General features: G+C 32.8%; 2 protein-coding genes across 11 annotated transcripts; both read right to left on the reverse strand.

The window, feature by feature from the left end:
- LOC130801525 (protein NONRESPONDING TO OXYLIPINS 2, mitochondrial) lies at nt 1-4,018 on the reverse strand. 10 transcript variants are annotated; one of them, XR_009039636.1, is made up of 4 exons: nt 3,652-3,981; nt 3,445-3,563; nt 451-547; nt 1-319 (listed from the first exon to the last, which is right to left on the reverse strand). XR_009039636.1 is itself a non-coding variant. In XM_057665396.1 (3 exons), exons 1-3 carry the CDS (start codon nt 3,822-3,824, stop codon nt 528-530), a joined length of 312 nt encoding a protein of 103 aa, XP_057521379.1. In that variant the 5' UTR covers nt 3,825-4,018; the 3' UTR covers nt 1-527. The 10 variants fall into 10 exon arrangements, 5 of the variants coding, with proteins under 5 accessions (XP_057521379.1, XP_057521378.1, XP_057521375.1 ...); XR_009039637.1 differs by lacking the exon at nt 451-547 and adding an exon at nt 1,217-1,297; XR_009039633.1 differs by lacking the exon at nt 451-547 and adding an exon at nt 1,217-1,297 and having other exon boundaries at nt 3,400-3,563.
- Nucleotides 4,019-5,164: 1,146 nt separating this feature from the next.
- Nucleotides 5,165-6,496, reverse strand: LOC130801446 (metalloendoproteinase 1-MMP-like). The gene has a single exon (XM_057665306.1). It carries the CDS (start codon nt 6,474-6,476, stop codon nt 5,394-5,396), a length of 1,083 nt encoding a protein of 360 aa, XP_057521289.1. The 5' UTR covers nt 6,477-6,496; the 3' UTR covers nt 5,165-5,393.
- Between the last annotated feature and the right edge of the window lie 8,560 nt (nt 6,497-15,056).

The raw sequence follows: 15,056 nt of genomic DNA on the forward strand, positions 1-15,056 counted from the left end.
GAAAGTAGAATCTCACAACTGTAGTTCATAACAACGAAACTGATCTGCAGGTTTTGGCTGCGTGAGACAGTCGCTAAAGTAAAGTTACAGTCATGGAAACATAGCATGAATGCTACATTATTCCACCAATTTCCAAAAACAAAATACCTTCAAATTAGAATGTATGACTAGCTACGAAAATCAATAATGCTGATCAGAGGATTTGTACAGTTTACATTTATAAGTTTGGTAGCAAAGACTGGTGTTTCCAATGATATGAAGACAGCTTCTTGAATTAGCGATTAACAGCCAAGTCACCTGGGTACGGACAGACCAAGTTCTAGAGCAAACACAAAATAAATTCAATCAGAAAATGCTATGATAACCGATTAAATCCAGAAAAATAAACAACCAAGTTTCATCTGCACGGTTACAGATTAAATTCCAATAAATGTACAGATATGACTTTGCCTCAGACAATATATCAAGGTTTCAAAATCATTTATTAGGACACGAAGCACTGGTGTATTGAGCAACCACGAAATCTCTCACGTACCATCAACTTCATCTGGGGAAAAAATAAGCAGGTATTGTCACTACAACATCCTTAGTCTAGCATTCAATTTTTTTAAAATGGAGAAAATTTATACACGACTAACTTCTGAGTTGATAGAATAAGCACATAAGAGGTTATGTTTTACACTATGAATTAAGTAGCTCTGAATGGATTCGAGGTCTAATCATCTTAAAGTACAACGCAAGGCACACTTCTAAGGTAAACTCATGGGAAAACAGACATCATGTGTCATATCATCTACGGATAAAAATTACGTAAAAACATCATAGTTTCATATCAAATCACCATCTGGTCTGTTATACAATATCAAAACAACCATAGTTGCTTAAGCCTCAAGTATGTCTCTTATCAATAACAACAAACCACTGCAGCAGCAAGCTTTCCATTGTAAATAGTTTCATGCTTCACACTCAACAATAACTCCTCAACTAGACAAACATTTAACAGATTGAGCCACGTAACAAATCACTGAACCATGTAACAAGTATAGTTCACAAAAGGGCATGGCAAATCAGCCAGTTAAAGAAATCATAATACCATCATTCATCTTATAAAATTCTCTGAAAAAGAGAGCTGTTCAGTTACATAACAGGAATTGTATACTTCCACAAATAAATTACCACTATTTCTCGTTTTAACAGAACAATCATGATTTCATACTTGATAAGAATAACACGAGGTTTCATGATTGGCAAGTCCAGAACCCATTTTTTTTCTTTCAAGCATATTGATATTATGTGCCTGCAGGAACCAAATACCCTAGTCAGCTTGACATGCGACACCCTGAAAGATGAATTTACCCACCCCAAATATTAAAATTCTAGTCTTGATTCAAATGAAAGCAATTTCACAGATTAGAATGCTGAAGCTGAACATATGTCTGAATATATAATCTCTCTGTGTTCTATTTTGGTATCCCATGTAAGTTACTTAATCAGAAATCACAATGCTTCGTTTTTTGGAAGTAAATAATACCCTTCTCCCTATGTAACTTCCCCATTCCTCTTAACATATATAAACCTAAGGGAAAGGTGTAATATAATTTCACACTTAGATTATACGCATTTACACCCATGAATTTAACAAGAAACGATAAAACACATAAAAGTTCACTCATTCATTGGACCACCTATCCATGGAAGTTGCATTGGTCGGATTTGGGGACAAAAACAGGCATGGGGATTGGGGACAAGGAGAAAAAAGCTAAATTCGATAATATCATTATAAAGCAAGTACAAGTGTACAACACGCTATTGAGTAAAGTAATTTGTACCATACAGGAATGGAAATTGCAGATTTTGCATTTCACATGAAAAAAAAAACAATAGAGATCTACATTTAGACAATTATTATTTGAGATGGGACATTGATCCATTGAGGAGGTCCCTTCAATGATTTTACAATGCATTTGTGTTGTAGCAATAAACATGCATGATTAACTGGTGTGGACAAGCAACAAGACATGGCCCTCTTCCAATAAGACCCTTAAATACATTTTCCAGCAACTATACTACCCAAATTTCTTGCTTAAAGCGCCAAAAGTACTTGAAACTCAAAAGCGCATCAAAAGCGTGAAAGGCGACGTTTTATGGACCAATTCTATGAGCATCGCGCCTAGACACGCCTCGGGCGCGCTTTTTATTACCAAGCTAGAAACATAAGAGTGATGATTTTACATGTCTTTAATCTTACAAGTGGTAGTGCAGAAAATTTTATAGCAACTTTTTGGATGAGAGGTGTCATCCGCGTAAATGAATGCAAGGTAACATGCTCTGAATGTAGGACAAGAGTGCTATTTATATTTATGTTTACTTGCATTTTTTAATTTGATATTATTTTTAAAAAAATAAAAATTATATTAAAAATAAATGTGGACCACGTATACGAAAATCATGTGCCTTTGCCTTGCGCTTTGCGCCAAGGATCCAGGGATGATTCATGCCTTGGTGCGCCTAGCGCTTTTTAAAACTAAGGATGTAGCTTACATTTTTAAAGTGCAAAAATGTCGCCTTTAGACAGAATAAAGAGAAGTCACCAAGGTGATGTGATTTTTTCCCCATACAAACTCAAAGTTGTTTAGGACATTGCCATCTTAAAGTTCATCTTTGAGATTGAGCTACATACCTGTTACCTAATGTCTCTTTTAGATCTCAATTACAATCTACTGTCCATATTATACAGTTAGTTATTACCAGTAGTAAAGCTAACATGACACATTCAAGCAACCATTGAAGCTATTGACGAATGAAGAAACGCAAAATGAATATCCTTTCTAAACAATTGCCTCATTTTTTTCAAAAGAATTACACCACAAAATTAGTTCAACCGATTCATTTAAAATTGGCACCATCGCACTTTCTATTCTCCGAAGACCAACCATCTGCAACCATTAACTTACATTGCTGTTTTCCTAACTCATTTCAAATTCAGCCACTTCTGTTCTAAAAAACTCAATTCAACTCTCAGGTTTTCCCATCACTTTACAAGCATTTTTCACCAGTCAAAGTCAAATAAATATGTTTCAATTGAATCGAGATCAATAAGTTTTAGTTCATAACAATCATAATAGATACTAGTATAGGTAAAAGAGCAGATTATCTTAATGATTGATAGAGAAGCAAGGGAAACCTACAACAAAAATACAACAATGCAAAAGCATTCATTCCAACAATACGAAATAGAATACATGAACCACACCAAGTCAATCATGAGAAATCATCGCAATTCTCTAACATTAATCATAAATTTATTCAGCTCATCTAAAACTATTTTATAACCAAGCATAATTAAAATTCATGAAAGCAAATTACCACATAATATCAAGTTATGCAAAATGCACAAACCTAAAAACAAATACTAGAGGTCGGGAGAGGTACGGCAGAGTGTACCCTGAGAAAGAGCTCTACAACTCCTTGATGTAACACTCAAACATGACGTCATCCTCGCTACTGCTACAGCGCTATGTAGCGGTATCAACGACAGCGCTCCTCCTAACTCCTTCGGCACTCTTTCCTCAAAAACAATGTAACGATAAAACATAATAAGAAAATTGCAAATTTCAGTAAGAAATTATAAATGAAAAATGTTATACAGACCTTGAGAAGTTGAATCCAGGTACAGCTGTAGAGGTGGAACTGGATCGAGGAAGATGAGTTGCAGTTGACCTAGCAGCAGATGCAGATGATGATGACTTAGTAGAAACATTAATGACGGATTTAAGTGAAGAGATTGATGTTTTATTTATTAATCTGCTGCATTTTGACGCCATTGAAATTGGATATTGATTTGAGCGATGAATTTGAATTTGAGAGGAATGGTTGAAGGAGATTGAAGACGAGATCGCAAAGAGGGGTTTAAACTTTAGGGTTTTGTTCGTTCTTTGGGCAGTTTTGTTAGATGGGCCTCTTACCGTACAAACTACTAACAATGCCCGAAAAAAAGTCACTATATCTAAGGGATTTTTTTTTTGTGGTACGACCGAATTTATATTTTTTTATTTTTTTATTTATTTAATATGTTTTATTTGATTTTTTATTGATTTTTAGGTGGTCAAATGAGATCACATGTGATATAAAAAAAATATAATTTTTTGAATTTTGATAGGGATTAAGTGGGGTTAAAACGTGTAAAGGTGGGAAAATGTTGAGTTTAATAAGGATAAATTTGTAAAGTTAACAAACCTAAAATAAAAATAAGACATCTTAAGTGACTTGACCCAATAAGAAAATTAGACACTTATACTATGTTTGGATAAAATTTTAAGAGGAAAAGAAAGAAAGGGAAAAAGAAAAGAAAAGAATGCAGGGGTTAATGATGAAAATTTTCATTGTTTGTATAAGAAGGGAATTGAAGGGAAATGAAAAAAAATAGAGTATACAAATTCTAAATAAATTAAATACCATCAAAAATAATATACACCCGTAGTTGAATATTAATGAAAGCTTCAAAAAAAAGAAGTTAAATATGAATAATTTTCTACTTATTATTGAACAATAAAAACAAATTAATTTATGTAGTTGATCTGAGGACTAATGTGCGAGAGAATTAATGAAAATGCAAAATGGATGGTGTATTAAAATTCATATTTCTTACGTTTTATTATTTTGTTTACACAATTTTTAAATATGTACAAGTCTCAATATCAATATGTTTCATACAAATCTATAAAAAATATATATATCTAAATTATATATATCTTAGCCAAAAAATATATATACAACAAGACGAATGAAGATGATGACAATGTAAAAGTAAGGAACATTTTCAATATCGTGTTCATTTTAGTTTACTTTAAATAGTAATCCTTTTAATTCTTTTTAGTTGTTCCATTTAGTTTTTGACACTATTTATTGTCCATTCTTAATTGTATTTTATTCTTAATCTATACATCAAAATATAGTCAAGTGGGATTTTGTTTGATTCATCTCAATGTAAATTTTATTAATATCAAATTTTTATAATTTTTAATTATGCACAATTAGAGATATTTATAATTGAATTAGTACATTGGAATGTGTGCCAAAACTAAATGGAACAACTTAAAAGAATTGGAGGGAGTATAAAATAATGTAAATAGTAATCTAACAATGAAAATATGTACCTCTAAATTACAATCATAATCATAAAAGAATGAACTTCTCCCTTTCTAAATTCCTAATTGAAAAAACTCTAATCTAATTGAAAATAATAATGTAAAAGTATTTACATTGTATTTCAATCATATAATGAAAAAAAATTCAAACATACTTTGTTTATTTATATGAATTTGCACTATAAAACTCAAAAAATTCTCACACTTTGAGTCTTATGATATAAAATCAAAATGACGGAGAGAGTATCATATAATTTGGCCCAATGTGATCAACACAAGAGCCCACAACCACCAACTTGACAAACCGAACCCGGAAGCACTATTAAAAGTCTCTTGATCAGCCTCAAACAAAGACCCGTAATTAAAATTCGGGTTTGACCCATATAAAGCTTGGACCCCTTCCACATCATCAACCCGAAGGTCCACTTTCTTACTCCTGGGTTTTAAACTCGGGTACATTATCGAATCACTTACAGAGGAATGGGCCAACCCGAGCACGTGACCAATCTCGTGTGTTGCAACAGATTCCAAATCAATGGCTACCTTTGAATCTTCATTTCTAAAATCAACGGCCCATATTTCAGATGCATCTAAATGTAGTCTTCCATTTTCAGGCGAAAAAGCATGCGCTAAAACTCCTAAGACCCCATCAAACGGTTCTCCATCACCGTGATCACCGTCGTAAAACCCAATACGAATATCCGCTTTCTTGTGATCTTCTATTTCCGTAAAATTTAACGGAATTACCTCCGACCACCGTGAAAAAGCACGTGAGAACACACTCCTAATATCGTCTTTGCTTATGTAGTTAATCATATGGTCCGGTGAAAAGCCGTAAGTTAACGTCATCGGAGATGATTTCAACCAACGTGGACGTCCGTTAAAATAAGCATAACGACGGGTTTCATGAAAATGGCGCGTAGTGTTTACTGCGGCGGCGCGTGAATGAAAATCGCCCATACCGCAACGTGGAGCCATGATGAGATTGATTGTACCGGAGTCTAGTTTCCCGGTGAGCGGCAATCCAAGATTCTGTTGGTAATTTCGGATGGCGGATTCTAAGTCGGCGTCAAACTCGTCAGAAAAGTTCCCCGCCGGCAAGTACCCGAATCGGTGAAAGTACCTTTTGAGGTCACATATTCCGTTGACATGGCTGCCTTTTTCGAGGTTAGCGAACTTCGCAAAGTGGTCCCACGGGGTGAAGGAGAGGGAGGAGGGATCATTAGGGTTTAAGATTGTTGGATTGTTAGGGAGAAATCTGGCGGGAAAGGTGGAAGGTAGTTGTAGGAGAGAGAACAATAAGAGGGGAAAAGGTAACAGAAAGTGCATGCTGGCTAAAAGTTAGTTATTTAGGGAGTTGAGCCAGACTTAGAAATCTTATAAGAAATAAATATATATACATAAAAGTATTATGGAAAGAATGTGGGGAGGTTGGAAGCAACCAATTGGGCTTGGAATGATGGAGAAAGTTATTAAGATTCTGCCTTGTTTTGAAAAGTTTGATGATCTAATCAAAGATGGGTGGGTGAACTAATAGTGGATGTTTTCCATTTCTTTTAAATAATTATTTTTTGAAAAATTGAGATTAATATTGCACACTTCATCATTTGTGAATAAACTTAAATTACTTTTTAATAATCTAATCTTTTATCGTATATTTACCTACAACATATTATATTACTAATAATAGCTAATAATATGATATGTTGTCAGCAAAGTAAGACAAAGATGAGATTATTTACGGCAAACTAAGAACAAATATTAAATTATTAGAAAATAATTAATCTAAAGGTGTAATTATTAATAGCGGAAAAGCAAAAGCTTGAATCACTAATGTTAAATTTTACTGTTTTCTTACACCCAAATGAATGTGTATAAGTTATAATTTAAAAAGTCTTTTTAATTTTTTAGGTGGAAATCAACATTCTAAAATTAGAATGAGTATACAATAATTGTGATCAATTTAAAAAATTTATATAGAAGAATATAAGGAGTATAAGTTATAATACCTAAAAAAAAGGAGAATAAGTTATTAGATAGTACTAGAATTAGTTTAATTTAGTTGCATACTTGCGTCAAACTATGGATTTTGTTGACCAAATATTTTAAAAAGAAAAGCATGCATATATTAACATTGACAAATTCATAGAGTTTAGAAAATTAAATTAAGAAGCTAAAACTAGTAATTAAGTAATAACAATCAATAATAATAATAATAATCACCAAGTACATGCTAACCCAACTAACGTTCACCTTATTAATTTTAAATGTCAAATGGCAGATCTCCTCAAAAAAGCCAAAGAGGATAGGGATTCGGCACTATGGCAAAAGGCAAAAATTGTCTGCCTCATAATGGGAGATGAAAACACCAAGTACTTCCACAGTCTATCAAATACACACATAGATCAAACACCATCAATGTGCTCCACATGGGTCAGGAAATCATTAGCGACCAGGCTAGGATCCATGAGATCTTTCAAAAATACTACACTGACCTCCTATGTAATGACATCGAGGATAGACGTCTCATCAATATGAATATTGTTCACAAGGGCCCAATCCTCACAGCAGCTGAGCAAAATCTTTTCTCTCTGTCGTTCTCTAAGGACGAGATTAAAAAGACGCTATGGAGTATCCCTGAGGATAAAGCCCTTAGTATAGATGGGTTCAATAGCGGCTTCTACAAAGCTTCTTGGCCAGTGGTTGGCATGGACATAGTTAGAGCAATTCAGGACTTCTTTGAATCTAGGATCCTCCCGAAGGCTTGGAACGTGACGGCCATCACCTTGATCCCCAACACTCAATGCCCTCAAGGGCCAGGGGACTACCGGCCTATTTCTTGCTGTAATGCCATCTACAAATGCATCTCCAAGCTTATTTATAGTAAACTCAAACTGGTTCTTGGGGCTATCATAAGCCCTAACCAAGACGCTTTTGTGGAAGGTCGCACCATTCTCCACATTATCCTCCTATGCCAAGATGTGGTAAAACATTATGGAATGAAAAATTGCATGCCCAGATATGTCCTCAAGATCGACCTCCGTAAAGCATGCGATACTCTAAATTGGGGCTTTCTAAAGGACATGATGATTGCCCTCAACTTCCCCACCCGGTTCGTAAAGAGAATTACGACCTGTGTTACTTCCACCTAATACTCCCTGATCCTGAATAGAAAACCTCTAGAATCCTTCAAAGCAAAGCGCGGAGTTAGGCAAGGTGACCCCATGTCACCCCTACTTTTCGTCATAGGCATGAAATACCTCTCGAGGATCCTCAAAGCAACAGGGGAAGCAAAAAATTTTAATTTCCACCCCAGGTGCACCAAACTGAAGCTAAACCACCTAGTGTTCGCGGATGACTTGATGTTGTTTTGCAAGCGGGATATGCAATCAATCAAGATTCTTTGCCAAGGGGTGGAGCTTTTCTCCTCATGCTTTGGTCTTGAAGCCAATAACTCCAATCAAGTATTTACCTCGTAGGGGTCAGCGATAACTTTAGGATAGTTGCAGCTAGCACTCTCGACTTTTCTTTTGAGAGACTCCCAGTAAAATACCTTGGCATGCCGCTCACTTCCAAGAGGTACACAGCAACAGATTCGATTACCTTGTGGACAAGATGACTAATCAGATTTGTTCATGGTTTGCTAGGAAGCTCTCCTACACAGCTAGGCTTCAGTTGGTCAACTCGGTCTTAATGGGCATCTCCAACTATTAGTGTCAAACTGTCATTCCCCCTAAACGAGTTCTAAACCAGATCAATGCAGCGTGTCGCTCCTATCTTTGGCACGGTGAAACAGATAGCAGATCTCCGAGGAATGTGAATTGGGAAAAGGTTTGTACACCTATAAAAGAGGGTGGACTCGGTATCCGAAACCTGCAAATTTGGAACATAGCAGCTGGGGGGTAAAATAGCGTGGCACATCAAAACTCTGCAAGACTCGCTATGGGTAAAATGGGTACACGAGGTATATATGAAAGGCGGTAGATGGGACCTCTTCAATGCTCCCATCACCGCGAGCTGGGTGATCAAAAAACTTTGCTGGGTAAAAGACACACTAGGAGACTGGATGAAAATCTCGAAGTATTCCATTGACATTGTATAAAAAGATCTAGTAGGGTCCACAGACAAAATAAGTTGCGCAAACACAGTTTGGAACTGAGCTGTCATTCCTAAAAGTTGCTTTGTGGTCTGGCTCGCCTGTCATGACAAACTCAACAAAACAACGACTCAAAAGCATGGGAGTGGTGGATGATAATGGGTGCCCCATTTGCGGAATACACACTGAAATGACCGAGCATCTCTTCTTCTATTGCACATTCAGTTCCCAATGCGTGGAGGCCCTTAAAAGATGGTTGAGTGTTAACTGGAACATCAAGAACATGAAAGACATTCTCCGGAAACACCGTATGCCCAAGGCCAAAAGGAGACTCATAACAACAATCTTTAGTAACCTTATATACTCTATATGAAACGTCAGAAATGAAGCAGTTTGGAAAAAGAAGGTTACGACGGTAGAAACGGTAGTAGACACCATTAAAGTTGATTCCAAAATCAGATTCAACTCTCTATCTCAAAATGAGCCCACTATACGATGGTTGAGGAACTTGTAATAGTGCCTGTTGTTGTTTGATCCTGCTGCGTGATGTCCTAATCTGGCTTTGGATTGTTGTCATGTGTTGCCCCATGTCTCGGCCGCGTCCACAATGATGCCATGAAATGGAGTACTGCAACATCTCTCCTTGAACAGCTTGTGCCTGTTTTTTGCTAGTTGGCTTAGTTTCGTCTGTTTTACTCTGCTCCTTTAATGCAGCTATTTAGGCTTAGTTTTTTGTAACACTGGTTGTGTATTTTTTGAAATATCCCGGTCTCTCCCTTGCACATGAAGAGTGAGGTGGGGAAACAAGGTGGGACCCATTTTCACATTGATGCAACTGAAAGGAAAAGTCTTAGATATCTGAATTTATACCTTAATTGTAATTATGTTGTTTTCTATTAATAGAAAATCATTTGACAAAAAAAAGTAATCACCGAGTAATAATTCATGAGTTATCACCGAGTCAAGAAGCATGAATTTGATATGGTCTACTAAAACTATATTAGGTTCAAAGTTGTAGTCCTTTCTTATTATTCACAATTCGCATGAAGATCCAAGGGGAAAATTTTATGTCTAGTATGAATTTATTCTTCATTCTCAAATCCCAAGCTACTAAATATTGTTTCCTCCAGCCTCCAAGGCTTAATGGCTACTATATTTGATTTTGCTGATTTTGTTGTTGTGGGGATGCAGTTAGAGTCATGAGTAACCATGAATACTGATACATATACATCATTTGATCTCATGTTTATGTGTCTAGGTATAGTTTTCCATGTGCACATAATATGTGAGGAGAAAATTTGTTAGAAGTTACAACTAACCACTTGTTTTAACTTACAGAGATAATAGAGATTTAACCAAAAGCAAAAAGCTGATTGGTTGAAACACTAAGATATTTTATATGTTCTAGCACGTCTTCAGTCTTTCCATAAGAATCATACTTGTTATCTTTGAATATGTTTTTCAATGAGACTTGGCGCAACTACATAGATTATTTTTTTACCACTATCATTATCATTGTACCTAGTGTATATATCCCGCTCATGGAAACTATACCTATGCTCTGAGGAGGAATGAAAGACAACAACTCATATCTATAAAGTTAGAATGCGGCTAAAGAGTCCATTGGCTCGAGACAAACGCCCAGATAGCGAGATTCCTATAACGAGAGTGAAATTGAACAAATATATATCATAATCAAATCACTTTGACTTATTTATAATAAAGTAAAATGTAAATAATTGTAATTGGATTAAAAACATCATGTGCATTTGTATGGGAGGGTAAATCTAGTTTTTATTATTCACACACCAAAGTCTAACACAATCAATGCATTTCAAGCGTATCATTCCTCACGTCAAAGTCTAACAAATTCTATAAATAAATATCCACTTGTGATGATTAAAGACATAAAAACTAATTAGTGGATCACCCATTTTCTTAATGTAACTATCAATTGTTGCAATCCGAAAAAGACCTGAAAAAACAAATTGTTAATTTAGTTGAACAATTGGCGGCTTATATTAGAAAATTTCTCTTTCCATGGAACTAATCAATGTTTCTTGTTTTTTAAAAAAAAGTTTCTAAAAATTACGTTTTAGTTATTTAGTCAACTAAAATAAATTTTGTCAATGAAGAAAAAAATGTGAAAATATTACTAATAATATGATCTATTATGTTAAATTAAAAGTACATCAAAAGATAAAATGAAGTTGTTTGGTTTCATTACAAAAAAGTAAACTTTGGACAGAGATGACGACTAGACCTTTCGGAGTAATATATATTTAATTTCTTTGAGATGTTCTTTAATGTTTTCACTTTAAAATCTCTCTGATAAATGGTTAATATGGAGAAACTAAATACATATTATCAAATAATCATAACTGCACGCATGTATAATAGTAATCGTACCTATAACTTTTATTATGTCCATCATAGAAAATAGTTAAAATGAAAAGGATTTGACATTTAAAGCTCGCAACCTGTCGATTCATCACTTTTAATTGGACATAAAGACAACTATAATATGTTAAAATCGAACATGAGCTACTCTTGTGAGAGATCGTCTATCAGTGAGACGACTTTAAAAAAGAAGCTTATATTCTCATAATATGTATATATGAACTAATTATGTATAAAGCACGTCTTTCAATGAGACTGTCTCGTTCAACAATTTGTGGTAGAATATATGATCCGATATTGGTGTCATTGAAAAATTTTCTTAAAAAAATTTAATTTTGAAAAAAACTAAAGTTAGTTTCCGCTTTTGTACAATAATTAATTGTTTCTCCTATGAGAAATGAGAAAGTCATTGTCATTCAGAATTTCATCTGATATTCTGTACAATAATTAATTATTAGTTTTTCAAAATAGTTACTCTAATGTGAAACGGCCTTAAATTCGCTCAGGCTCAATTATTTTTTTGAAAACATTCTGACATAATAATTTTAAGACTTAAAAGTACAATTTTAAGACTTAAAAATCCAATTTTAAAACTTAAAAGGTCAATTTCAAAGTTTTTAAATGTCATGTAATTGGTTTTTTAAGTCTTAAAATAGGTTTTTTAAGTATTGAAATTGACCCTTTAAGTCTTAAAATTGTCAAATTCTATGACTTAAAATGTCAACTTCAAATCCTTAAAAATGGTCTTTTAACTCTTGAAATCGACATTTTTATTTGTAAAATTGGTAAAAAAAATATACAATTAAGCCGGTCCAATAAAACGCGTCTCACAAGCAAGATAGTGTCACCCAAGTTTTTGTGTTCTTTAAATGGTAAAATATATCCTTTTGTAAGTTACTTATTTCCAGATGGCTGTTACTACAAATAGTCATTTCTTAAAATGATAAAATCAGTCCTTTTGTAAGGTATAATTAATTGCGGTTATGAAAGAAGATTTACCATTCTAATTAGAAGAGCAAATTAATACAATGAGGTTGATTTAAAGTTATATAATAAGTTTTTTTTTCTTTTAGATATAAGAATCAGATTTTATTTCAATTGAAAAGTAAATACTATTTTTCAAGAAAAATTCTTTGATTTTTGAATCAAAACTATTTGTCGATTTTTTTCATGAACATTATTTTCTCAAAAATAAGCTCATTGCTTTTAGACCTTTTTTCATAATTTTATGTCCCTTTAAATTTGTTACATTTACACAATTCAAAGTGAAAAACTATTAGACATAAAATAACAAATCAATTTGGCAAAATGCATGAGTTAAGCTAAGTTCAAAAAATAAAGTAAATAAGCTAGACAAATAAATCTCACATACAATGATACAACTATGTCAAAAGAGAATAAATTAGTATAAGGAATTATAAGTCTAAATAAAAGCAAATATTCTGACAGAATCTTATATTTTTATTTAATTAATTTTGGTTTTTAAAATTTGTTTAGATATATGATGCACTAAATTATAACATTTTTCATGTAGTGTACATCTGGCTTATTTGTCTATGGGAGTATCTTGTCGTGCACTAAAAGTATAAATGCATTGAAATTCCCTTTTGACAAGATTATCTAATTTAAATTATTTAGTTTTGTACTTCTATTTTAAAGGGTTAGAAACAAATACATACATAAGCCAAGTTGACTTTAACAAAAACAACTTAGTTTAAGTTAGTTAATTGAAATATTTTAAATTTTCAATTGAATTGTACCCTTTTTCTTTATTTGTATTTCCTATTGATGGGTGATTTTACCTTTTTTATCTAAATTTTTTGTTGATTAATTGCTAAAAAATACACTCTTCCAAAAAATTTATTTCATTTTTTCAATTACAATTTACATGAAAATATGTACAAAAGGATGAAAACCTCTCTCACTTAAAATTAAATCTAAAAAATATTTTTTTTTCAAATCAAACGCAAGTGTATGAAAATTCAAACTTAAAAATATTAAACACCACATATAGACGGAAGTATTGTAACACTAAAATTTTAAACTCCAATTTTACAAGACGCAAGTATTATAAAGAATAGACGGAAGCCTTTGACTTGTCAAACATTGAAACATGAAAGTAAAAGAGATAGTTTTTAGAGGAAGAAAAAAACAATTCATGTAGTTGTCTTTTAGTTCATATCAACATAATGGATTCCTTGTACTCTTAGAATATCTTAGCTAATATGCCAACCCTATGACTTTAACTAAATTTATTTAACTTGTTTATATTTAGAGATTAACTTCTTTGGGTGAGAATGCAAACAAAAGAAAAGCATCACTTTAAACTCAACACAACCTTTTGTGTTCTTAAGATTAGGTTTGTTGCACCCTTTTGCAAGTTAGGTAAGGAGGTTACACTTAATAACCAAGTTTCACTTTAGAAACTAGTTGACTACTACACATTTCTTGTTTACATCTCTTTCTTTTGGTATGCCACTTAAAATTGATTGCTATATATTTTTATACTTCGTACTAAAAATTATTTTTATTTTTATTGATGTTGTAGATCACGTTTACTATTAAGTGTTAATTAAAACTAATTTAATCTCTTTATTTTCTTTTGTTTGTTATAATTTAAAATATTTTATTTATTTTAAGAAAAATTTAAACATGATTTATAATAAATATATATAAGATAAATATATCTATGTATAATATTGTTATATTTTTCTTGATGTATATTTTTTAATATACACTACTTTTTATGATACGATACGTAAGCAAAAAATATTATAGGCTCACACATGTGCTTCTAAAATTACAATAAAAGAATAGGATAAACAAAACGAAATAGTTAAGTATTTATTAAAATTGGATAGATTTAGGCGGTGTTTGGCTATTAGTTTCTTTGTTGATTTTTTTGTTGATATTTGACTATTAGTTTTTTGGTTAGTCAAATAGTCAAAAAAAATTTTTGGGAAATAACTTAAACCAACTAAAAAACTAATTTTTAAGCCAAAATCAAAAAACTATTTTTGGTAGCTTTTTTATTCGCTTCAAGCATAATTTTTCTCTAACTTAAAAAGCTGATTTTAATACTTTTAGGTTATCTGGTCAAATCAGCTAAAAGCTCCAAGTAATAATCATTGACATCATGCATAAATTACTTGCCAATGGCATAATATAATACGGAAAGAATAAACACAATCAGAACACTTTTTTCTTAATGCACAATTAAAGTGTGATTTTGTTTGATAACCTTACGGGGGTAAATACATTAGTTACATGTCTCCATTCATACTTAAATTGGTAATTGGTTCCTACGAGACAATCGAATATGCCCATGAGAAAATATGGCAATACAAATATTATCCGTCCATGCCAAACATTGCTCACAAAACTAACAAAACACAAACATATGAAAAGTTAAA

This window comes from Amaranthus tricolor, chromosome 15 (assembly GCF_026212465.1).
Source record: "Amaranthus tricolor cultivar Red isolate AtriRed21 chromosome 15, ASM2621246v1, whole genome shotgun sequence".
NCBI classification, from domain to species: Eukaryota; Viridiplantae; Streptophyta; class Magnoliopsida; order Caryophyllales; family Amaranthaceae; genus Amaranthus; species Amaranthus tricolor.

What these genes read in the sequence shown, in the direction of transcription:
- LOC130801525 (XM_057665392.1), bottom strand. Translation starts at nt 3,824, where the DNA reads ATGGCGTCAAAATGCAGCAGATTAATAAATAAAACATCAATCTCTTCA. An exon ending in CCTGGATTCAACTTCTCAAG is followed by an intron (nt 3,564 to 3,651) that starts GTCTGTATAACA and finishes TTTTGAGGAAAG; the next exon opens with AGTGCCGAAGGAGTTAGGAG.
- LOC130801446 (XM_057665306.1), bottom strand. Translation starts at nt 6,476, where the DNA reads ATGCACTTTCTGTTACCTTTTCCCCTCTTATTGTTCTCTCTCCTACAA.